This window comes from Pipistrellus hanaki, assembly GCF_964339955.1.
Source record: "Pipistrellus hanaki genome assembly, chromosome: 18".
Taxonomy (NCBI): domain Eukaryota; kingdom Metazoa; phylum Chordata; class Mammalia; order Chiroptera; family Vespertilionidae; genus Pipistrellus; species Pipistrellus hanaki.
The window spans coordinates 13,934,885-13,958,976 of NC_140520.1; the positions used below are offsets into that span (position 1 = coordinate 13,934,885).

A 24,092-nucleotide genomic window follows, 5' to 3' on the forward strand; every position below is an offset into this window, starting at 1 on the left:
TCAGCCTGCTGTCGCTGTCCCTCACGCCCCCACATTTCTGTGACTCCAACTCGGCCCCTCTTTCCTTGGTTTCACCTCTTGGTGGATTGAATATAAGGGTTCCCCTAACCCACGGGTCTTCAAACTATGGCCCGCAGGCCACATGCGGCCCGCAGAGGAGTCTGATCCGGCCCGCCAGGTTTTTTGGGCAGTGAGCGCAGCTGAGGTGTTACAGTAGGAATTAGTAGTTCATATAGTCCGGCCCTCCAGCTCTCTGAGGGACCGTGACCTGGCCCCCACTTTAAAAAGTTTGAGGACCCCTGCTAACCGTTTGGCTCAGTGGATAGAGCGTTGGCCTGTAGACTGAGGGGTCCCGGGTTCGATTCCGATCAAGGGCATATATCTTGGTTGTGGGCACATCCCCAATAGGGGGCATGCAGGAGACAGCTAATTGATGTTTCTAACTCTCTATCCCTCTCCCTTCCTCTGTAAAAAATCAATAAAAATATATTAAAAAAAATAAATATAAAGACACCATACAACCTCCCCATCCTGGCTACATCCTTCCCAATACCCAACAAACAGTGCCCTCTCCCTCCCCCACACCATCTTCCCGCCCGCCCCCCCTCGTCCCTTCATAAAGGCCCAGGACCCTCTTCCAACCATGGCTAACCAGTGCCTGTGCCCCCTTCTCTCTGCAGTGCCCCCAAGGATGGCCCCCTCACTGTACCTCTCCCTCAGCTTACCCCTCTCTCCCACCCTCAGATGTGCTAGGTGTTCTAAAAAACAACCATCCCTCGCCGAAACCGGTTTGGCTCAATGGATAGAGCGTCGGCTTGGGGACTGAAAGGTCCCAGGTTCGATTCCGAGTAAAGGGCATGTACCTTGGTTGCGGGCATATCCCCAGTAGGGGGTGTGCAAGAGGCAGCTGATCGATGATGACTCTCTCTCATCGATGTTTCTAACTATCACCCTTCCTCTCTGTACAAAACCAATAAAATATATTAAAAAAAATAAATAACCATCCCCAACTCCAACATTTGACTCTATGCCCTCCCTACTTGCACTCACTTTCCTTGTGGTCTGACTTTCGCTTTCCAAACTTTCTCTCCTTGACTCCCCAGATGACCTCCAGGCCAAGGGCAATGGGACAGGCCAGGCGCGGGGCAATGGCAAGGGCAGTGGCCAGGATTGGGCCCCTGGGGCTTCATCTGCTCTGTGTGTGTGTGTGTGTGTGTGTGTGTGTGTGTGTGTATAATTTGTTGATTGATTGATTTCAGAGAGGAAGGGAGAGAGAGAGAGAGTAACATCAATGATTAGAAAGAATCATTGATCAGCTGCCTCCTGCACGCCTCACAATGGAGATCAAGCCCCTAACCCCGGGCATATGCTCTGATTGGGACTCGAACCCTGACCTCCTGGTTCACAGGTCAACACTTAACTACTGAGTTACGCTGGCTGGACTGGTCTTTTTGTGTGTGTTTTTTTGTTTGTTTTTAATGAACGTTGAGCAATTTCATCTGAGAGTCCGGAGCTACGTCCTCAGGTGGGTTGATGTGGCGTTTCACACTGTGTGCATCTCTTATATCTACGCACACTTTCATTCACACTTCTCGCCGGGGAACACGGTTTCTCTATGGAGCTGAACCCCGTCCCCTTCTCTTCTGTCTCTCTAGGGTAGGGGTGTCGAACTCAATCAGAGAAGGGGCCAAAATCTAAAATCCAGCCTAAATCGCGGGCTGAATGGTTTACTGAACAGTCATAAACTGACAATGTCATAAACTGACAGCGGAGTGCAGTGATGACAGCGCGGTGCGGGCCACATTGCAAGGCCTGGCGGGCTGGATTTGGCCCGCGGGCCTTGTGTTTGACACATGTGCTCTAGGGCATCAGCCTGGTATGCAGTAGATGCTCAATAAATATCTTTATTTGTTCAAATACGACATTCCGTTCCCTTTTGCGCACTCCCGCCCCCGTTCCTTTTGTTTACGCTCAGGTTGCCAGGTCCCATTAAGGTTCTCAGATTTCCCTGTTCTGTCTCGTGCCCTTCAGTGACCTTCACACTTGTATGTGAGCCAAGAGGGCAGCTGCCAACGTGCTGCCCTGCTTGTCCTGCTGGGGTTTCCTGACCTGGGAAAAGATGCCAGCCCACGGGCCCTGGGAGGGTGATTCACAGTGCTAGCTCCTTTACACTTTTTAGATCATATTTTATTTTATTTTTTAAAATATTAATTTGTTACAGAGAGGGAGAGACAAAGAGTTAGAAACATCGATGAGAGAGAAACATGCCTCCTGCATGCCCCCCACTGGGGATGTGCCCACAACCAAGGTACATACCCCCATGACCAGAATCGAACCTGGGACCTTTCAGTCCAAAGGCCGATGCTCTATCCACTGAGCCAAACTGGTCAGGGCACGATCATCTTTTAAATTGCCACCCACTCAGGGCGGCCTTTCCCAGTCACCGTATCACAAAAGCTCTGTGCTCCAATCACTTTCCATCCCAGCACCCGGTCTCAGCTTCTGCACAGCACTCACTGTGTCACTGTTCAAAATCGTCTTAACTTAGTTGTTTAACCCGCTTCCCTCCCCTCCCCCGACACCATCTCCCCCCACTCCAAGAATTTAAGCTCCAAGAAAGCGATGGCGTTTTCCCTGGCATTCTGCAGCCCCTGGCAGAGAGACTGTGGGCTCTGGGACTTGCAGCCCCTGGGCACTTGAGCCTGGCCCGCCAGCCCCCTCCACCCATAGTCAGGCTCTTCCGTTAACTCGCCGGCCCACAGACACAGGAGGAGGAAGCTGTGAGTGGCCCCATGACTGTTCCCCAAGCCGAACACCTTGTGGGCGCCCACCAGGTGCTCCTTTGGCTTTCGGAGGCTCCTGGGGCAGAGCGGGATGACTGGGGAAGAAGCCGAGGTCCCTCTGCAGGGTGGCAGGGTGCCGCTGGCCTGGGCAAGGTATCCCCCTCCCAAGGGTGCCTCCTGAGTCAGATGGGTTTGGCTGTCCCCACAGAGCAAGATGTAGGAATTCATTGGAGCGGTGACAGGTCCCATTTTGGAATTAGGGGCAGCAATGGGGCGTGCCGCCAGGGAGAGCTGTTTCCCAGGAGCACAGTGGATAATGAAAGGTAGGAGAGCTGTGGGATGGCCTTTTGATGGTGGGCTGGCTTCCCACCTGAACTGGTGTCCAGATCTGTCTCAAGGTCCCTGATTTAGGGGCTGGCTCTCTGGATCCTGGGGTCTTCTGATGAGCCATTGCTGCTGCCACCACACCTGGTCTAGCCTGGAGGAGCTATGGCAGAAGGGGCAGTTTTCCACAGCCTCTTCAGGGATACAGTTCTAGTGTTGAAGTCTTCTTCCTTCTTCCTTCTTCCTCCTTCCTCTTCCTCTTCTCCTTCTTCTTCTTCTTCTTCATGTTGGAAATCTTGATGCAGAATTTCCTCTTCAGAGAAAACCCAGTTTTGCCCTAAATGTCTTTTAACTGATTAGATAAAGCCCACCTACATTATCAAGGCAATCTCTTTGAAAGTCAATTTATTGTAGATGTTAACCACACCTACAAAATACCATGACTGCCTTGGCCGGTAAGGCGGACGAGTTGGTTGGACCGGTGTCCCATAAACTGAAAGGTCGAGGGTTTAATTCCTAGGTTTCAGGGTGTGTGCAGGAGGCAACTAGTTGATGTTTCTCCTGCACATCAATGTCTCTCTCCCTTCCTTTCTTTCTTAAAAAAAATAAAATAAACATTACTATTTAAAAAATACCATCACAGCAACAGTATTAGTGTTTGAGGGACTCAGTACTATAGTCTAGCCAAATTGACATAAAGCTATCACCTTAAGTTTGAAATCTCCGTTAGAGTTTTTTCAAAGAACAATTCTTAAAACACACACACACACACACACACACACACACACACACACACACACTACATATGTCCCCCTTTTTCCTCCATTGACCCCCTCCAGCTCACGCCCACCCCGCGCCCCAGGCCTTCATCCCCCTACAACAAAAATTACAAATTAGATTTTAATTTAAGGATCCTAATAGATTCCAAACACAGGTGGCACACTTAGACCTGGATCTCCCAGAAGCAGCCCGTGACTCGATCTTCGCGAATTGACAAAGGACACGCACGCGCCGTGGAGCTGAGGGCACAGCGAAGCTAATCAGAGCGTGGCTTCTGCCCGAACTCAAGATGGCCTCCGGGAAAGCCCGCCCCTGCCCCGGACTTCAAAAACCCCATTGGTGGAGCTGCCCATCGCTCATTCCCGCCCCCCGGGAGGAATGACAGCGTCCCAATTTCCGGTTCCGGTTAGGACCAGGAGCCGGGTCGAGATGGAGGAAGATGTACACCGAAGCTGGCAGTGGCCGGGCGCCGCGAACAGACTGGGAGCTGCGGCCTAGCGGTCTGGGCGTGCAGTTCGCCTCGGACGCGGCGGGACCGCCCTGATCGGAGAAGGTAAGACGCCGCCGGGTTGGAGCGCCTGAGGGCCTGGACCTGTCAAGGTGGCCACGGGTGTCAGTGGGGCCCGGCTGCAGTTCCGTGGGAGCCCACATGCGGTTCTGGGCATGAAGGACGACTCCAAAGAAGCATCTCTTCCTGTCGGAGGAGGATGCGGTTCGCTGACAGCCATAGCAGCATGGCGAGGGGCCCGTCCGAGGACCCAGAGGTGGCAGTGCGGAGGCCTGGACCGAAGTGTACAAAAGGGGAGTAGGTGGAGAGAATTGTCACGTGGTGTCTGTGGTGAGGGATCACGTGAGTACCTATTGAAGACCAAAAGGCTCGATGGGTATCTCACCTAATCCTAGGAAGATAATCTGAAGGGAGGGGTCAGAGGTATCACCAAGGACGTCCTCTAAAGAAATGCACACATTCGGTGTACATCTTCCTCCATCATTAATAGGACAGGTGGTCAAGCATGTAAACAGCTTCCTCGATCCAGAGCGTTGATGTCCCCCGTAGGGGACAGAAGGAAGGAGCAAAGATCTTTTTTCCAGTTGAGAAGTGGAGGTCAAACCCCATGGGTGTCTTGTCAGGTGTTAAGGAAGGTGATTTAATTTGATGGGGGTGGTTGACTGAAAAGATCTGAATGAGTCTAGTAAAGATTTTTTTTAAAAAATACATTTTTATTGATTTCAGAGAGGAAGGGAGAGGGAGAGAAACATCAATGATCAAGTCCATAAACCAGGCATATGCCCTGACTGAGAATCGAACCTCAGAGGTGGATGCTCAACCACTGAGCCACACTGGGCCGGGCAGGAGTAGACATTGAGTCAAGTTCTGGTAACAAGTCAGGAGGGAGTAAGGGCTCCTAACCTAGTCCTAAGGATCCTGGACTTTTGGAGTATTGTAATCATTTTTATATTGCTGATAATCCTTAATATTTAAAGTAATGTCTCTAAAATTCTGACACATTAATCATTCCATATTTTGTAAAATTGTTGGTTGTAACTCAATCTTAAATTCTGTATTTCTCACAAGCTCCAGGTGAGGTCCATGCTGCTTGGTCTGTGTACCACTTTAAACAGTGATGATTTAGAGCAACATTGTCCAGTACAGTTTTCTATAATGATAAAAATGATATTAGCTCATATGAGTTGCATCACACTGTTATGCAGTTATGTATCGCATAACAACATTTCAGACAATGACAGACCACATATACAACAGTAATCCCATAATATTATAATGGAGCTGAAAATTTTGTATTGCCTAGTGACCGTTGTGGTCATCGGAATGTAATGTTTTAGCATAATACATTTGTGGTGATGCAGGTATAAACAAACCTGCACTGCCAGTTGTATAAAAGTAAATTACATACACCCTAACTGGTTTGGCTCAGTGGACAGAGCGCTGGCCTGTGGACTGAAGGATCCCATGTTTGATTACAGTCAAGGGCACCTGCTGGGGTTTCCGGCTTGATCCCCAGTAGGGGGTGTGCAGGAGGCAGCCAATCAATGAATCTCTCTCATCATTGATGTTTCTCTCTCTCTATCCCTCTCCCTTCCTCTCTGAATCAATAAAAATAATTTAAAAAGTAAAGCACATACAATTATGTACATAATACTCAATAATGAACAATTGTGTTACTGGTTTAGGTATTTGTACACTATACTTTTTTTGTTTTGTTTTGTTAATTCTCACCTATGGATATTTTTCCATTAATTTTTTAGAGTCAGTGGAAGGGGTGGAGAAGCAGAGAGAGAGCAACATCATGTGAGAAAAGACATGGATTGGTTGCCTCCCGCATGTGCTCCGACCGGGCTGGGAATCAAGCCTTCGACCTTTCCGTGCATATATGGACACTCTAACCATTGAACACCACTGGCAGGGCTTGCTATCTATACTTTTAATCATTATTTTAAAAATATATTTTATTGATTTTTCACAGAGAGGAAGAGAGAGGGATAGAGAGCTAGAAACATCGATGAGAGAGAATCATCGATCAGCTGCCTCTTGCACGCCCCCTACTGCCCCCAACCAAGGTACATGCCCTTGACCGTAATTGAACCCGGGACCTTTCAGTCCCCAGGCCGATGCTCTATCCACTGAGCCAAACCGGTCCCGGCTAATCATTATTTTAGAGTGTACTCTTTCTACTTAAAAAAACTCTTTGCACCCCAGCTGGGTGGCTCAGTTGATTGGAGTGTCTTCTTGTACACCAAGAGGTGGGTTTGATCCCTGGTACAAGAGGCATGTACAAGAGGCAATAGCTCCATGTTTCTCTCTCTTTGTAAAAATCAGTACAAAATCATATCCTTGGTGAGGATTAATTAAAAAAAAAAAGTTTGCTATAATCAGTTTGCTGTGCTATATTGACAGCAGCCTCACCTATTTTATATTTGCCAAATCTCTTGATTGCATTATTTTTGTTTGTGTAGCCTAAGTGTATAAAGTCTGTAAAGTCTGTAGTAGTGTACAGCAATGTCCTAGGCCTTCATATTCACTCACTCCTCACTCACTCACCTAGAGCAACTTCCAGTCCTGTAAACTCCATTCATAGTAAGTGCCCTATACAGGTGTACCATTTTTTAATTTTTTATACTATATATAGACTACTTTTTCTCTATTTAGAGTCACAAATACTTATCATTGTGTTACAGTTGCCTACAGTATTCAGTACAGTAATAATATTGTAAATGTTTGTGGCCTAGGAGCAATAGACTATACCAATAGTAGTCTACACAATCTGGTTTTGTGTAAATTAACTATGATGGAAGTGGAACTTAAACTTGGACTCCTGAGTACTATTGTTCTTGCCACAGCATGGCCTTGCCTTCCAGGCGACATTGCCTTGTCCTGAACCGTAAACTCATCTCAGCACCTGGTGAATAGTTTAGTATGATTTTTCTACAAAGGAAAGTTGGAAGGGGAGAGGACGTGTACTGAACCCACCAGTTTGTTCCTTTCCACTGCTGGGCTTGGAACTGAGGGTTCTGCCTCCGACATCTCATTTGATGACTTCAGAGCATCTTGAGTCATTTGTTGGGTCTTCATGGGAAACGCTTCAGCCTTCGTATCCAAGCAGTGTTAAAAGATGGGGGAAATTCAGAATTGGAGCCATGTTCACAAAATAGGGGTCTGGGAAGAGCCATAATGAAGTCGGGCTGATTGAGTTGGGAAGGCTAAAGGAAGTTTGCTTACTGGTATGTGCAAGGAGGATTTTCCAGAAGGTAAAACAAGAGGTACTGGTTTTGTTATTTGAGCAGGAAGTTTGGCAGTTATATAATACTAGAGGCCCAGTGCATGAATTTGTGCATTCATGGGGTGGCCTGGGGTGGCCGGGGGCGGGGCCACAGTCGGTAGAGGGGACAGTTTGGATATTAGCCTTTTATTATATAGGAAAAGAGCAGCTTGAGATCCCACCTTTTAGGAGCAGTCCTACTTTTTGAAGGGAACAGGTAGATGTAGTGATTCTCTCATTCAACTGTAGATGCTTCTCTCTCTGAGGCATGACTCTTAGTGGTTTCTTCTGTTACCATGGCAATAATAGAAGTACCTGCTTCAGCCTTGGAGAGTCCCTTTTCTTTTGAGAATTTAAAATAGATGGGCGCACACGCGCGCGCGCGCACACACACACACACACACACACACACAATAAGTGAGGAATATAAAAAGAAATAAAATAGACTGGCACGTGTCAGAGATGGAGGAAAGTAGGCCCAGGGTCCTGCCTTAGGATTCCTCATCAGTAGATGTTGGTACTTTGTGATTCAGTTGACAAATTGCGATGGTGCCCACAAAACAAGGTCCTGGAACAGAATCCTTTGTTGCTCTGCTTCTCTGCCCCGCTGAGCATACAATATGCATGATCCCTGTAGGAGTCCCTCCTGCTGGAGCCCTGCGGTGTTTGTCCTGTGACGACAATGTGACTGCTCAGTCACTCTGCTCAGTCATTCCACAAGCACACAGAGACGGCAGAGGCAGCTCTTGGTTTCTCTAGCACAACACTAAGAAATCCGTAGGCATCTGCAGGGCCAGGAGCTTGTGTTTAACCCTTGGGTGACTGGTGACTGGCAGTCATGAGGGCATTCATTCTGCTCCCACAGAGGGAATGACTTGGCTTGAGACCGAACTGAGTGATTTGTGTTGGAGCTCTTCAGCTCCCAGGGGAGTAAAAGGCACGGCGGCGTGGAGAACAGATCTTGGCTCCTATCCTGCCTTTACCACTGACCAGCTACGTGACCTTGGGTCTGTTCCTTTTAATGTAGCTGTCCCTCTGTTTCCTTAGCAGAAGTATCCAGCTGTGCACTGATTAGGTTGTAAGGGTTGCATGGGGTCATAGCCATTCAGTAAATCCTAGTGTCTCTCTTCAACTCTCAGTGGTAATGGAAACATGACCTTGGGTCCCTGGAGGACAAACAGCCTGGGGCAGGGGAAACAGTGACCACCTTCTCTTCAAGGGCCTTCAGAGAGGAGATTGCCCTGCTGGACTTGGTGGGGAGGAAGGGCCACTTTTGCCCACAGCAAATGGCACATGTTTGTTAGGGGTTCTCCTAGAACCCCACCTCTAACTTCCTTTCCACAGTCTAGAGCAGGGGTCCTCAAACTTTTTAAAGTGGGGGCCAGATCACGGTCCCTCAGAGAGCTGGAGGGCCGGACTATATGAACTACTAATTCCTACTGTAACACCTCGGCTGCGCTCACTGCCCAAAAAACCTGGCGGGCCGGATCAGACTCCTCTGCGGGCCGCATGTGGCCCGCGGGCCGTAGTTTGAAGACCCCTGGTCTAGAGTCTCCATTCTGGCCAACCGAGTTGTTCCAGGCTATTGTTCTTTCCCTATCACTGTCTACACGTATTCCTCCTTCACTCGCACTGCTTTGTCCTCCCCTAGGAAGCCTGTGCTGGTGCATGTGCCTCACCTATGCCTACCTCAGCTCCCATGCACTCAGTGTGCACTGCAGGAATCCTGTACTTTAATGAAAGTGATCCGGTCCGGCTCAGGGAATACTGAAAGGCTAACCCTGCTACTTCACTGACTTCCAGGGTAAACCAAGAAACGACTTAGGCTAGTGAGGGCCTTTGCCTGGGGAAAGTGGTTGAAGATGGACTCTGGTTAAACACTTGACGTGAGTTTTGCCAAGGCATTAGCACTGGGACTACTTGTGTAGAACTTTTCAACCCTCTAGACATGTCCATGTCCTACACAGGAGCATGTTACATTGTTACTAAGAATATGTCCACTATATGACGCCCTTTCATTTGACAGTTCTTCAGTTGGAAGGTTCCAATTGTATGCAATTACTACATTAGTAGGTTTTTTAGTTTTGTTTGGAAAAAAAAATTAAATATATTTTATCAATTTTTTACAGAGAGGAAGGGAGAGGGATAGAGAGTCAGAAACATCAGTGGGAGAGAAACATCCATCAGCTGCCTCCTGCACACCTCCTACTGGGGATGTGCCCGCAACCAAGGTGCATGCCCTTGACGGGAATAGAACCTGGGACCTTTTTTTAACAGACTGTGAGTTTCTCGAAAGCAGAGTCAGGATCTTCTGTTACTTGAATCTCCCTTCATTGTAACTGGGCCTGAGGTAATGATTTATATGCTTGGGGATGAAAGGGGCCAAGCATGTTCTTTACCCTGTAGTTCTCCAGCTCCTCAGGTGGTTCTTTTCTTTCTCTAGAGTGAGTTATCTAATAACCAGAGAGGACTCTGATCTTTGCCTGTTCCTAATGTTCTACTCTCGTTGGAGAGAGAGGAGGTGTGTGTGAGGGGGTGCCCTGGAGTATGAAAGCCCCACTTAGCTCTTTCCCCACACTTTCTCTAATGCAGACTGGAGAAAGTATAAGTGTGGTGAGGGTGGGCTAGGGGAGCGCAGAGGGGCCAGCACAGAAACCATCAGTAAAGTCAGGTGAGTCAGCTGGTAGGGGGTGACAAAAGGCAGTCCGCTGAGCATGCGAGGTCACAGGCAGTGCCTCTGCAGTGGGCCCAGTGCTCAGAAATGGAGCACTGCCCTCTGCCTTTAGGAGCCTCCGAAATGTCACATCCTGGCATCCCGTTAGCCCACTGATGGGCCTTACATCCTGTCAGGTGGCTGGTTTGTCCATAGCATCCTGAGCTCTGCTTGGGTGAGCCAGAGGAGGAGGAGGAGGAGAATGGGCCATGACACCAGGGCCCAGGCAGAGACAGAGACCAGAATAGATGATGAGCTGGGGGTAGGGAGCTGATGTGGGAGTGAAACCAGGGAAGTCACCGAGGTAGGAAAGGTTTCTGGTCTTGGGAAGGACTGACAAAGGAGAGGGAAGGAGCCAGTCTCCTAATCTGTGAGGGAACATCCAGAGCCAGAATGAGTTAAGTACCCCGGAAGATGAAGCCTGAGAATGGGGTTTCAGAGTCTAGCCAAGAGGGGAAAGTGTGAAGTTCTGAGCTCCTCCCTCACACCCCTCCGCCCTGCTGAAATCCCCAGGACTTCGGGCACCATGGAAGACAAACGCAACATCCAGATCATTGAGTGGGAACACCTGGACAAGAAGAAGTTCTACGTGTTTGGCGTGGCAATGACAATGATGATCCGGGTCAGCGTCTACCCGTTCACCCTCATCCGCACTCGGCTGCAGGTTCAGAAAGGCAAGAGCCTCTACCACGGGACCTTTGACGCCTTCATCAAGATCCTGCGAGCAGATGGCGTGACCGGCCTGTACCGGGGGTTCCTGGTCAACACCTTCACCCTCATCTCGGGCCAGTGCTACGTCACCACGTACGAGCTCACCCGGAAGTTTGTGTCTGACTACAGCCAGAGCAACACGGTCAAATCCCTGGTGGCCGGCGGCTCGGCCTCTCTCGTGGCCCAGAGCATCACAGTGCCCATTGACGTGGTCTCCCAGCACCTGATGATGCAGCGCAAGGGTGAGAAAGTGGGCCGCTTCCAAGTGCGAGGGAACCCGGAGGGACAAGGGGTCATTGCCTTTGGCCAAACCAAGGACATCATCAAGCAGATCCTGCGGGTTGATGGGCTTCGAGGCTTCTACCGAGGCTATGTGGCTTCACTGCTCACCTACATCCCAAACAGCGCTGTCTGGTGGCCCTTCTATCACTTCTACGCAGGTAAGCAGGGACCCGGGGGAGTGGGATGTGGGCTTCCCACTGTGGCTAAGAGACCCTCGTTCTGTAGCCGTGTCAGAGGGAGATTTAATGGGAGAATGGGCCATTCATTCAGCAAACATTTGATTCAAGAGGATTCGAAGATGAATAATCCATAATTCTTTCCTTCAGGGAGCTTATATTAAAGTGGGGGGAATCAGACAAGTAAAGTAGATGATTGTAGACCATAGAATGTATTACAATCAACGAGGGTTAGTGGGATATTGGCAGAGAATTGGAAGATAGAAAAGGACAAAATGAAGGGGCATTTGGGATTTGAAGATAAAATCAATGAATAATAGTGCGGTTTTGAGTTGGATGCCTTTCCTCAGCATTGTTAAATTCAAGATGTGATATAATCATGAACCTCTCCACTCCTGTATTTTTTGTTCATAACAAGTTTTACTTCTTTTTAAGTATTTCCCAGAAATGGGATTACTGCGTTAAAAGATAAGAATTTTGATAGCCTCAATAAACATATTGCCACATTTCCTTATGAAAGGGCAGAACACATTGCCAAGAGTGTGCCTGCTGCCCTTGGCATCGCAGCTTTGAGTAACTAGCAAATTCCAGTTAGGGCAGTCTATGCTTACAACCTCCCTAATCCTGCTGCTGACCTCTAACCCTTGGCGGTGGGCATTCTGTCTCATCCCATCTGGAACTTTTCTAACCAGATTTTGTAATTTTATAAGGACTTCCTAACCCATAATCATTTTGTTTCTATGGCATTGTACTTTTATAGTTCTGTTTTTCTGACTGTACTTCTTCTTCCTCTCCTTCTCCTATTTTTTTCTTCCTTTTTTCCTTCTTCCTTCTCCTCCCCCTCTATCACTTTCTCCTTCTTCTTCACTAGCTCGATTTCTTTCTTTTTTTCCCCCTCTTTCTTTCTTTCTACTTCTGTTTAACACAGTATTTTATTTAGAGTATCTGGTAAAATTCACATACCTGGACTCTAGTCCTGATCCTTTGTATCAGATTTTGTGGGAATGGAGCCTGGCAATCTTTTTTTTTTTTTTTTTTTTTAATATATATTTTTATTGGTTTCAGAGAGGAAGGAGAGGGAGAGATAGAAACATCAATGATGAGAATCATTGACCAGCTGCCTCCTGCATGCCCCCCACCGGAGATCAAGCCCGCAACCCGGGCATGCGCCCTTGACTGGAATTGGACCCGGGGCCCTTCATTCTGGAGGCTGATGCTCTACCAGCTAGGGCGAGCCTGGCAATCTTAATGTTAAAAAAAACTTCCTAGGAAATGTGAGCATGTTCTCTGGAGTCTATCTTCTCCCTTCTCTCTTCATTTGATTTCATTTACAATTGATTTGTACTTTTCCAATATGTCCCAGAATCTCTATTTCCATTTCCAGACTAACCTCTCCAGAGCTCTGCTCCAGACAAACATTCTGATTGACCTCTCAACTTGGATGCATGTATTTACATCTGAAATTTTACTCTTATCAACTATTCTTTTTTCATATATACATATACTAGTGGCCTGGTGCATGGATTTATGCACATTGAAAGGAAATTAATTACAAGAAGAAATATTTTAATATTGCTATTCACCTTTGTCTATAATAGAAGTGTCAGAGATGAAAGAAAATTAGTAAAATGTATATGACAATAATATGTAAATAAATTAATAAATAACCAATAACAGCAACAAAGACATAATATAAAAACAATATTGATAAAAACAATGACCGATAAATTGATTAAACTTATTCTAATATCTCCCTGTATACCACATTAAGAGTAAAAACACGCCGAAACCGGTTTGGCTCAGTGGTAGAGCGTCGGTCTGCGGACTGAAGGGTCCCGGGTTCGATCCCGGTCAGGGGCATGTACGTTAGTTGCGGACACATCCCCAGTGGGGGGTGTGCAAGAGGCAGCTGGTCGATGCTTCTCTCTCATCGATGTTTCTAGCTCTCTATCTCTCTCCCTTCCTCTCTGTAAAAAATCAATAAAATATACTTTAAAAAAAAAAAAAAGAGTAAAAACACTTTCAGAGTGCTTTACTACCGTATTTTTCGGACCATAAGACGCACCGGACCATAAGACGCACCAGTTTTTAGAGAAGGGAAATGAAGAAAAAAAGATTCTGAAACAAATAGTGTCCTAAAATATTTTATGTACATGAAAACCCAACATCACAGTCATAAACACATGTAATCAACCCTGTAAAGTAAACAGCAGCATTTAGAACCATTTAGAACCATTATTAACAAATACAGTCAGCAAAAGACAAAATGTACTGTAAAACACAATAACGAGAGACTTCAGTAATAAATTAGAATAAAGTTGAAGATTTATGGTAAAGGTTCTGCTGAGATCTACAGTACGCCTACCCAGTAGTCAAGCACGGCAACAGAGGGCGGAGAGGAATGATTGGGGGAATAGACGCGGCATTCTTCCGGGCACGGAGTACGGGCCAGCAAGGGGTACAGGCGGTGATTACGGTTTGGATTACGCAGTTACCGTACACCGCACCTGGGCTGACATGGAGATATGGCTGCAGCGAGGGCATGGAGGCTGACTACCATACATGGGAACTCCTCTACCACTCGGGGTTTACAGAGCGGGGCAGACACTCTGGGCACGGAAGAATGGACAGTGGCTGCAGCAAGCACACAGAGCCGGGCAAGCACACAGAGCCGGGCAAGTAAAAAAACTTTTTTTAAAGTATATGTGTAGGCTATATTTGGACCATAAGACGCAGGGACTTTTTCCCCCCACTTCTGGGGGGGGAAAAAGTGCGTCTTATGGTCCGAAAAATACGGTAATTTTTTTTGTGATGAAGTATTTACAACTTTAACGTCACATGCTCTTCAAACTCAAGAGAAAGCAACATATTACTGACCATGTCCGAAAACGGGTTCAGGTAGGAATATTCCTGCTCTGTCTAGGGTTTGTCCTTGTGATTTATTAATAGTCATCGCAAATGCTGACATCACGGGAAACTGTCTTTAAATTAATTTAAATGGGAGGCCAGTGTCAGACGGGGACAAAATCACTCATGCACGAGTCAATATTTATTTTTAAAAAATATATATTATATTGATTTTTTTTTTTTACAGAGAGGAAGGGAGAGGGATAGAGAGTTAGAAACATCGTTGAGAGAGAAACATCAATCAGCTGCCTCCTGCACACTCCCCACTGGGTAAGTGCCCGCAACCAAGGTACATGCCCTTTACTAGAATCGAACCTGGGACCCTTAGTCCACAGGCCCATGCTCTATCCACTGAGCCAAACCAGCTAGGGCTCTATGAACTATTCTTCAACCCAACTGGCTTTCCCTTCTGACTTATTTCTATGTGTCAGTGAGCATATTATTTTCCAAATTGCTAAGATTGAAGCCTTCGGGATTGTGCTGGGCCATTCCCTCTTCCTTGGCTCCACATCTAGTCCTTGTGACCTCAAAATGTCTTTCCAAACTCTCTCTCCACTCCTCCTGCCTTTCCTGGAAACCATGCCACTGTTCCACCTTCCTGGACAGCAGCATCAGCCTGTTCTCCGTAAGCCTCTTCCTTCCTGGCCATCACTCACGTCCTAACGGATTAACTGTTTAGACCCTGTCTGTGCTGTTCAGTGGCTCCACTGCTCGCTGAGTTAAATCCAAACACTTCAGCCTGGCTTTAGCCTCCCTCCGTAGCGAAACCACGGGCTGCTCCCCTGTGCATAGCCTGTGCTGCAGCCAGGCCAGCTAACGTACAGTGCTTCAGCCACGTATCTATGGTCTCTCCTACCTCGCTTCGTTCATATCACACCTCTGCTTAAATGGCTTCCAGGGACACTTTCCGGGGTGAAGTCATGACTGAAGTGCTCCTTATTGCCTCCTATCCCCTCCTCTCCATGGAGCCCTCAACCCAGAAGTGACCTTTCCCTCCCCTCAGCCTCCATTATATTGCTTGAATGTTTCCTAAGGCAGTTATAACATTTTCCTGGGTGTTATTTGTGTGTGCCTTATCTCTTCTACAATGTGGAAAGATTCTTTTATTTTTAATGCATACTTTCCAGCTATACTGATATATAATTCACTGGAAAGGTTCTCGGAAGGGGGAGGAAAGTAACATTTGCTGAATATCCACCATGTGCCAGGCTCTGTGACCACTGTGTCTCTTAGACTCTGGTGAATTGTAGTGCTCAGTAAATATTTGTTATGAATGAGTAGACTGATTCTCGTTACCCCATTTGCTTAAAACCTACCAGTGCTGATTTGTGGGCATTTAGAAGAAAATGTAATGCTTCCCGGGGTCAGCACTGGTCTACAGGATCTGGCTGCTGTCTGCCTCTTCAGCCCCATCGTGTGCTACTCCCCGCTTCCTCACTCTGGTCCATCTTCACCGCCTCTCTCTCAGTTTCTAACACACCAAGCTCCGATCTCACCTCAAAGCTCTTGCAAATCATGTTCTTTCTGCCTGGAGTGCCCTCTCCCCTGTTCTTCGTATGGCTGGGTCTTTCTCATGTTTCCGGCCTTCGCTTCCATGTCACCTTTGCAGAGTGGACTTCTTTAACTGCCAGTTGGAAAGACGGTTCTTTCTGTTTTCTTTTTCGGCACCTTGTTTCCTTCCGTTATTTTATCTCCAACCCCAGCTTCTGCATTAGACTGTAAGCTCCATGGAGGCCTTTCCCTGTCCACTGCTGTTCTTTGTCTAGTGCTGACCTCAGTGCTTGGCATCTAGTAAGCATGAAACAAACATGTTTATATCACTTATCCAAAGTTATTTAGCCAGGAGACTTACACCGCGTCAGATGATAGGTGCTCAGTAATCACTTAAGTGAATAATGGAGAGGGAAAGACGGGGCTCTTTACTCCCCGCCTCTTACCTTTGTTTTCCCATCCTCTCCCTAAGCCCCAGGAAAATGGCGTGTTTGTAGGACTAGAATTGGCATCTGGATCCCCCTGCAGCATACAGGCCTGGGGGCTAGTGCAGACAGGCCCAGGGAGGCTGACAGTGCCAGCCCAGATGCTACCTTTAATGGTTATGAAATGCTTTCTTCTCAAGAGAAATAGGACACCCATGAGGAGGAGCCACCAGCTCACTTTGTTTCTATTTGTATGCTGACCCTGGGGGAGAAAGTGACTAGAAATCAGGGAGAGAGGGTTCTGGTTGGGCTTAAGGAACTCTGCCCTGCTGCCGGGTCTTAGAAGCTCTCACTTCTGCCCTGCCAACCCCTGCCATCCTACTTATTCCCTCATATTTAGTTGCCTGGCTACAAAATACCCAAACTAGGAGCATGATAAAAAATAAATAAATTTAAAGGTGCCGAAACCGGTTTGGCTCAGTGGATAGAGCGTCGGCCTGCGGACTGAGAGGTCCCAGGTTCGATTCTGGTCAAGGGCATGCACATTGGTTGTGGGCACATCCCCGGTAGGGGGTGTGCAGGAGGCAGCTGGTCGGATGTTTCTCTCTCATCGTTGTTTCTAGCTCGGTGTCCCTCTCCCTTCCTCTCTGTAAAAAAAAAAAATCAATAAAATATATTTTAAAAATAATAAAAATAAGATGGCAACCCATTCACACTCTACCTTTGGCATTTCCTGTCTTCCCTTCCTGCTTTATTTTTATCTAGCTAGCACATAGAACCTTCTATATAACTATATATTTTGCTTTTTATTTGTTTATTCAGGCAGTTAGAATGTAAATGTCATAAGGGCAAGGATTTTGAGGCTCTTTTATTCAGTTATATCCTCAGAACCCACAGGGACTGGTTCATGGTAACCATTGAATACATCTTTGTTGAATAAATTAATGAGCTCTTGTTTCTATTTGTATGCTGACTCTGCGGAAGAAAGTGACTAGAACGCAGGGAGAGGATAAAGCAAAAAATTCAATTGTAGGTGAACTTCTCAGTGGTACTGGGAATGGGTGAATCTGGGTATTTTTCAGTCTTCTTTTGTTTTGTTTGTTAATCCTTACCTGAGGATATTTTTTCCATTGATTTTTAGAGTGTAAGGGAGAGGGAGGAGGAGGGTGGGGGGAGAGAAAGAGAGAGAGAGAGAGAGAGAGAGAGAGAGAGAGAGAGAGAGAGAGAGAGAAATATCAATGTGAGAGAGACACATGGATTGGTTACCTCCTATTCGAATGCAACCGACTGGGGGTGGGGATATAACTTGCAACCCAGGTACTTGCCCTTGACCAGGAATCAAACCTCCAACCCTCAGGTGCACAGGCCAGCACTCTAATCACTGAGTACACCAGCCAGGACTATTAATCAGTCTTCTTCATCAGCATTTTGAAAATTTTTTTTCTCTTAATATAGACTGGAGAAAAGTTTTCACTGAAGGATATGACTTTCTCTTTTAATTGTAATTTTGTTGTTATATGTAAAAACACGTTTCAAATTTCAAAAGGTAGGGCCCAGACCAGTGTGGCTCAGTGGTTGGAGCATTATCCTGGGCACCGGGGGTCAAGGCTTCGATTCCAGGTCAGGGCACATGCCTCAGCTGTGGGTTCCATCTCTGGGGGCGTGTGCGAGAGGCAACTGACTGATGTCTCTTTCTGACATTGATGTTTCTTTCTCTCTCTCCCTTCCTCCATCTCTAAAATCAAATTTTAAAAAACTTCTTAAAAAGTTCAAAAGGTAGGAAAGGAGGGTATACTGTGAAAAGCCCCTCATCCACCACAGTCATACAACTCCCTGATTTAAAGACAATCAGTGTTACCAGGTTTTGGTTTTTTTTTAAATTTATTTCAGAGAGGAAAGGAGAGGGAGAGAGAGAAACATCAGTGATGATAAACATTGATGGGCTGCCTCCTGCGTGACCCACACTGGGAATTGAGCCCGGAATCCTGACACGTGCCCTAACCAGGAGTCAGACTGTGACCGCCTGGCTCATAGGTCGATGCTCAATCACTAAGCCACGCTGGCTGGGCAGTGTTACCAGCTTTTTTTTTTTTTTTTTTAATCCAAAATGTGTTTATTGGGATGGTTTCCCACTCATCTTGATTTGAGGTGCTTTTAGTGCTGCTTCCTTCGGAAGGAGCATCCTTCAGTGAGCCTTGCTTTTCCTCCTGCTGGCTGACAGAGAACAGCGGAGCAGCCAACACACAAAACTACCGTTTGTGTGCATGGCTGAAGACGGTGGTGATTTTATAGCATCCTGGGCATTTGACATCCATGAAGTAGGAATTGGGGCTCTGCACCAGGTGCTTCTTCTTGTGTTTCCTCTTCTCCTCTTCCGAGAGGCATATTGTCGTGCGGAGGTCGTCACCACCGGAAAAGCACCAGCTTTTAATGTATCCAACCAGCTATTCAGTGCCTAGACTAGAAGATATGTAGTGGGTGCTTTTCTAGCCTATGGGTTGGGCGAAGCAGAACACAGGCCTAAGATTGTTATATCAGGATTTCTGTCCATCAGATGGAAGGAGGTTTTGAAATTTCCCTCTCCAGAGGACGTAACCAAGATGACTTCTGGCTGGAGCCTCAGATTTATAATGTTTTGTTGGTTCAGAAGGAAGGAGAGAGAAAAGAAGGTGGGGGTTATGCGGATGGGGGGCTCCGAGGTGGCTGAGGATGGAAGGTTTGACATCATTGGGCCAGTTGGTAGAAGCAGTGTGAGGGCAGACGGTGGCACCTCATGTCTTACAGCACATGTGTCAAACACAAGGCCCGCGGGCCAAATCCAGCCCGCCAGGCCTTGCAATGTGGCCCGCTGTCATCACTGCACTCCGCTGTCAGTTTATGACATTGTCAGTTTATGACTGTTCAGTAAACCATTCGGCCCACGATTTAGGCTGGATTTTAGATTTTGGCCCCTTCTCTGATTGAGTTTGACACCCCTATCTTACGGCGTTGTCTTTTCCTCCATTCCAGAGCAGCTGTCATCGCTCTGTCCTAACGAGTGCCCTCACATTGTGTTTCAAGCCATCTCAGGGCCCCTGGCTGCAGCTACCGCCTCCATCCTCACCAACCCCATGGACGTCATCCGAACCCGAGTGCAGGTAAGACCAGCCTCCACCCCAGCCCTCCTCCCACAATGCCCATTAGACGTGTGATCTTGAGGCCCTCTAGCCTTCCCCTGACCTCTTGTGGTCATGGCTGTGTAGTTCAGCCAGCATCTCTTGGGTTATGGTTTATCACTTACAGAAACCAGCTGAGCACTTTGAAGCAACTAGAATGTTTTTCTCATCCTGTTTGCTAGCTCGCATGCTTCTATTCCTTTACTTGCCCATGCCTCTGGGAATTCTTGCTGGTTTCTTACTGCCTTTTATCCTATTAGCATAGCCTACAACCACCTTTTCCTTACCTGCATTTAGAAATACCGATTTCAGTTCATTTCCTAGGTCTGGTTTCTCTCTGTGAGCTCTCTACAAGCAGTGAAATTGTTCTTTTTTCCCCCTTTTGTGCTCACCAGATGATATGTTTTTATTGATTTTAGAGAGAGAGGGGAAGGGAGAGAGAAATGTCGATGTGAGAAACATCGATCAGTTGCCTCCCATATATGACCTGACCAGGGATTGAACCTGCAACCTGGATATGTGCCCTAATTGGGAATTGAACCCACAATCTTTTTATGTGCGGAAGGACACTCCAACCCGCTCAGCCACACCAGCCAGGGCGAGAGTGACTATTCTTGAGTAGGTTTCACAGATTCTACTGTGTGGACTCAGCAGAAACCCTGGTAAAGCCCTTGGTAGTGCTGTGCTGAAGTTACAGTTCCTGCCTTCAGTCAGCTCAAAAACAATTTCACAGTACCTACTCCAAGGAAATGGAATTTGAATAATGACATATAAAATATAAATGGCAGGTTTTGCTGTATAAAACTTTAAGTCAAGAGAATAGAAGGTTTTACTATCTGATTTGGATAGCTTAAGAGGCAAGCTGAGGAGGGGAGAGAAGAAAAATATCCATAATACAATAGGTTGGGAGTGCAGTTAGCTTCCCAGGTATAGCAAGGAGTGCGCCTGGCCTGTCTTGGCTGAGGGTCTGAGTGGGTGATATCTAAAGGTATAGTTTGGTGGCAGGATATAGGGGAAGGGGGAGGGAGCAGGACTGTTGAGAAAGAAAAGATTCCAGGTTTCCAATGTGATAGGGAAGGTAGATGCCTGGGAGACAACAGAGTTAGAGGGGAGGACACTAGCCATGGGATTTCAGAGGGATTGAGATGATCAGAGTCAAAATCGCAGACTGGCAGAGCTGCAGAGGACCTTGGAGGTGACTTAATCCAGCCTCCTTGAGACCAGAGAGAAGCACCCAGTCCAAAGGCTCACAGCTGTGTAGTTTATCTAATGACATTAATGACTAATGCTCATTGAACACTTCCTGTCTGCCTGGTCCTGTGCCCAACTTTTACAAGTAACCTTTTGTTTACCGCTCAGAGCAACCACCCGGCATAGGGACTATCACCGTTTTATATTCAAGGAAACTGGAGTGCAGAGTGAGTCCAACTACGGAGGTTATGCTGTCAGTAAATTGGGGAGCAGGGTTCAAAGTCAGTCTTGCCTAAGGCAGAGGGAGGATGGGCTGAGGAGCTTTGGCTGCAGACCGGGACCCTCCACTGTGCTGACTTTTCCAGGTCGAGGGCAAGAGCTCCATTATCCTGACCTTCAGACAGCTGATGGCGGAAGAGGGGCCGTGGGGCCTCATGAAGGGGCTCTCGGCCAGAATCATCTCAGCCACGCCCTCCACCATTGTCATTGTGGTGGGCTATGAGAGCCTCAAGAAACTGAGCCTCCGACCCGAGCTGGTGGACTCGAGACACTGGTAACCCGTGCGGGAGAGGAGCCTGCCGTTTCCCACGCTGCTCTGGGCAGGGGACAGAGCAGGGAGGACAGCACCCTCTCTGAGCGCCCCTACCACATGCCTAGCCCCGCCCTGGGCCGGGTGCCCTCTAGGGGGCAGGAACGGACACTTTGAACTGCTCTTGCTGAAGGGGCTCCACACCTGCATCTCCTGCCCCATTAGCTCGTTTTCTTCCCAAACTGGCTCCCTCACTCAGGCCCTGTCCTCAATCCTGCCCTGAGGAAACCCACCCTCCGCACCAGTCCCACTCTCTCCCTCCCGTTACCCCTGCTTTTAGCTTCCCTCTCCATCCGGGTCCCTGAGGTCCCGGTAAGAGCTGTACATGGAGCTTGCTTTCTGCCACTTTTTCTTCCACGTGGGCCGCCAGCACAGATTCCAAGCAGCTGCCGCCTTGTCCTGCTTCGTCGCTTAGGCTTGTTTTTATCTTGGGACTGGTTTGCCCACCAGACTGCTCTGCTTGTTCCTGCCGCTGGGGCAAGGTGCCAGGCACTTTTGCACAGGGAGGAGTAACAGCGAAAGCTTCAGAGTGCTCATCCTCTCTTCGGAGTTATTAGATTGGGAGAAATGTTAATACTTTATTTTGTGTGTTTATATTGTTTTAACATCCATGAACCAGGTGACTGTCTTTGTCCTACTAAAGCACCTATCCAACCCTGCAGTCAGAGCCCTCCCTTCCCTCAGAAAAATATAATGTAGCTTTTCCTTCAATCTCAGTTCCCTATCCCGGAGCTTCAGTGGCGCAATCGGTTAGCGCCACGGTACTTATAAGTTCCCTATCCCTTCCGTGTCCCTTCAGTCCCTGCAGTCCCAGGACTCACAAGCTGCTGGCTTCCCCTGGCCCAGGTGACTACAGTGCTAGGCACAATTCTAAGTAGATCGGGCTGTCGGGGACACTCGGGACATGGAGCGCTACCCTGAGAAGTCAGGTTGAGAGAGTAGCTGGCTTGGAAAGGAACAGGAGGGATGTGTACCCAGCTGAGCCAGGCCGAGGAGAGGACAGTGAAGGTTCTCAGCCCCAGGCAGGTATAATACATACATATCCCAACCATGACTCATGGAAACGAATGTTGTCTTAGTTTCTGAAACATGGAACTGTTTGTGTTTTCTTCTCCCCAATGTGAAGTCATCCCAGTCATGGCACCCTCTAGAGCGGCCGGTGGTCCGCGGACCTCTGCTGGCCCGCGAGGCCCGAAAGGTTGGCGACTGCTGCTCTAGAGGGATGCTTGGAAGAGAGTCAAGAGCGGGTCAGGAAGTCACCCAACACCAGGACCACACACACCAGCCTGATACTGCCGAGATTATCTGCTGATGCTCTCAGGAGCTAAGTGACGTGCGTTCCTTCCCTCCTCATCCTACCTTGTCTACCGAGCCTGTGTGGCAGGTGAGAGAGGTGCAGCAAAAAGGATGAGAAGAAGGCACATTGAACCCTGCACTTCTACCTGAGACATTTGGCCAGGACGATCCTTTTAGACCTTCTTATTGGCCCCACCCCCTGGGAAGGGCCATGGTGCCAATTTGAAAGGTGCTAACTACCCTTTGAAGCTTTGCTGTTTCTTACAGCTGCCCCACATTCTGTCTCCCTGGCCAGATCAGAATCTGAAAAACACATTTTTCTACCTTCACTGTCACTGCCCATCTTGGTCTTTTATCCTTGAGGGTTATTTTCCCTTATTTTGGTTTGCTTTTTCTTGCACTTTGTCAAGATTCCTTCCTACCCACAAATGGTCATCCAAAGGGTTAGGCCCACAGATCATTGTGAATCTTCCTGCCCCTCAGTCACCCCTTTACCTTAAGAACCACCAACATAATAGAAGCCAGCCTTCTTTCTCTCTTTTGTTCCATTGATTTTTTGGGGGGGAAGCGGGGTGGGGGGAGAGAGAGAGAGAGAGAAACATTGTTGAGACACATCAGTTGGTTGCCTCCTGCACCCACCCCAACAGGCTTGGAGATTGAACCTGCAGCCCAGGTACTTGTCCTTGACCGTGTCCTCTACTGGGAACAAACTCGAGACTCTGGTGCACAGGCCGACACTCAGACCACTGAGCAACACCAGCGAGGGCTGCCTCCTCTCTTTAAAGTCACTCTAGTGACCCTTTTGGAGATTGTTTTTCAGCCCCACACCTTCCCCTCCCTATAAAGTTGTCCCCACTGTGGCAAAGTGGGTAAAGTATCATGAACAGGGGGTAGTCTCCTGCCTCTCATGCCTTAGGATGTTTCTCCTTCCCAGACTTCTTTCCTTCCAATTCATTGTACAGTATTTCATAGCCATTTACCCATTCTCTCTCTCTCTCTCCCTCTCTCTCTCTCTCTCTCTCTCTCTCTCTCTCTCTCTCACACACACACACACACACACACACACACACACTCAAGTTTCAAAGGATGATGAGTGTGTTTGTTTTTAGTGAATGGAACCCCAGCCCCCTACTTCCTTAATTGGGTTTGAATAAAACATGTCTTGGTGGTACTGGGACAGTGGGTTTCCGCTTTCCCAGGGCCATAGAGCCGGCCAGCTGGAAGTTTTGATGTGCCGGTCCCGTAGCCAAAACTGGAAGAAACTTCGGAGGCCAGGCAAGACAGGAACCTGATGGAAGTATTGAGGGATCGGGAATGAAAATAGATGCGGTTAACATTTGATAAAGTGGACTCTTGTGAATATTAACTGCGGAGGGACCGGGAATGAAAATAGATGCGGTTAACATTTGATAAAGTGGACTCTTGTGAATATTAACTGCGGACATTCATTCACTGTTGCACTGTACGAAGTCTTTGAAGTGTAATTAAAA

General features: G+C 47.7%; 1 protein-coding gene and 1 pseudogene across 2 annotated transcripts in view; one reads left to right on the plus strand and one right to left on the minus strand.

The window, feature by feature from the left end:
* The window catches only part of LOC311613252 (small ribosomal subunit protein eS27-like), a 46,836-nt pseudogene extending 27,686 nt beyond the window's left edge, over nt 1-19,150 (minus strand). The window contains exon 1 of the transcript XR_014797099.1: nt 18,505-19,150. The product of XR_014797099.1 is annotated as a small ribosomal subunit protein eS27-like (transcript). The remainder of the gene's footprint in view (nt 1-18,504) is intronic.
* SLC25A44 (solute carrier family 25 member 44) lies at nt 4,271-23,138 on the plus strand. The gene is made up of 4 exons (XM_084866877.1): nt 4,271-4,440; nt 10,893-11,530; nt 19,381-19,508; nt 21,083-23,138. Exons 2-4 carry the CDS (start codon nt 10,906-10,908, stop codon nt 21,272-21,274), a joined length of 945 nt encoding a protein of 314 aa, XP_084723003.1. The 5' UTR covers nt 4,271-4,440; nt 10,893-10,905; the 3' UTR covers nt 21,275-23,138.
* The last annotated feature ends 954 nt before the right edge of the window (nt 23,139-24,092 follow it).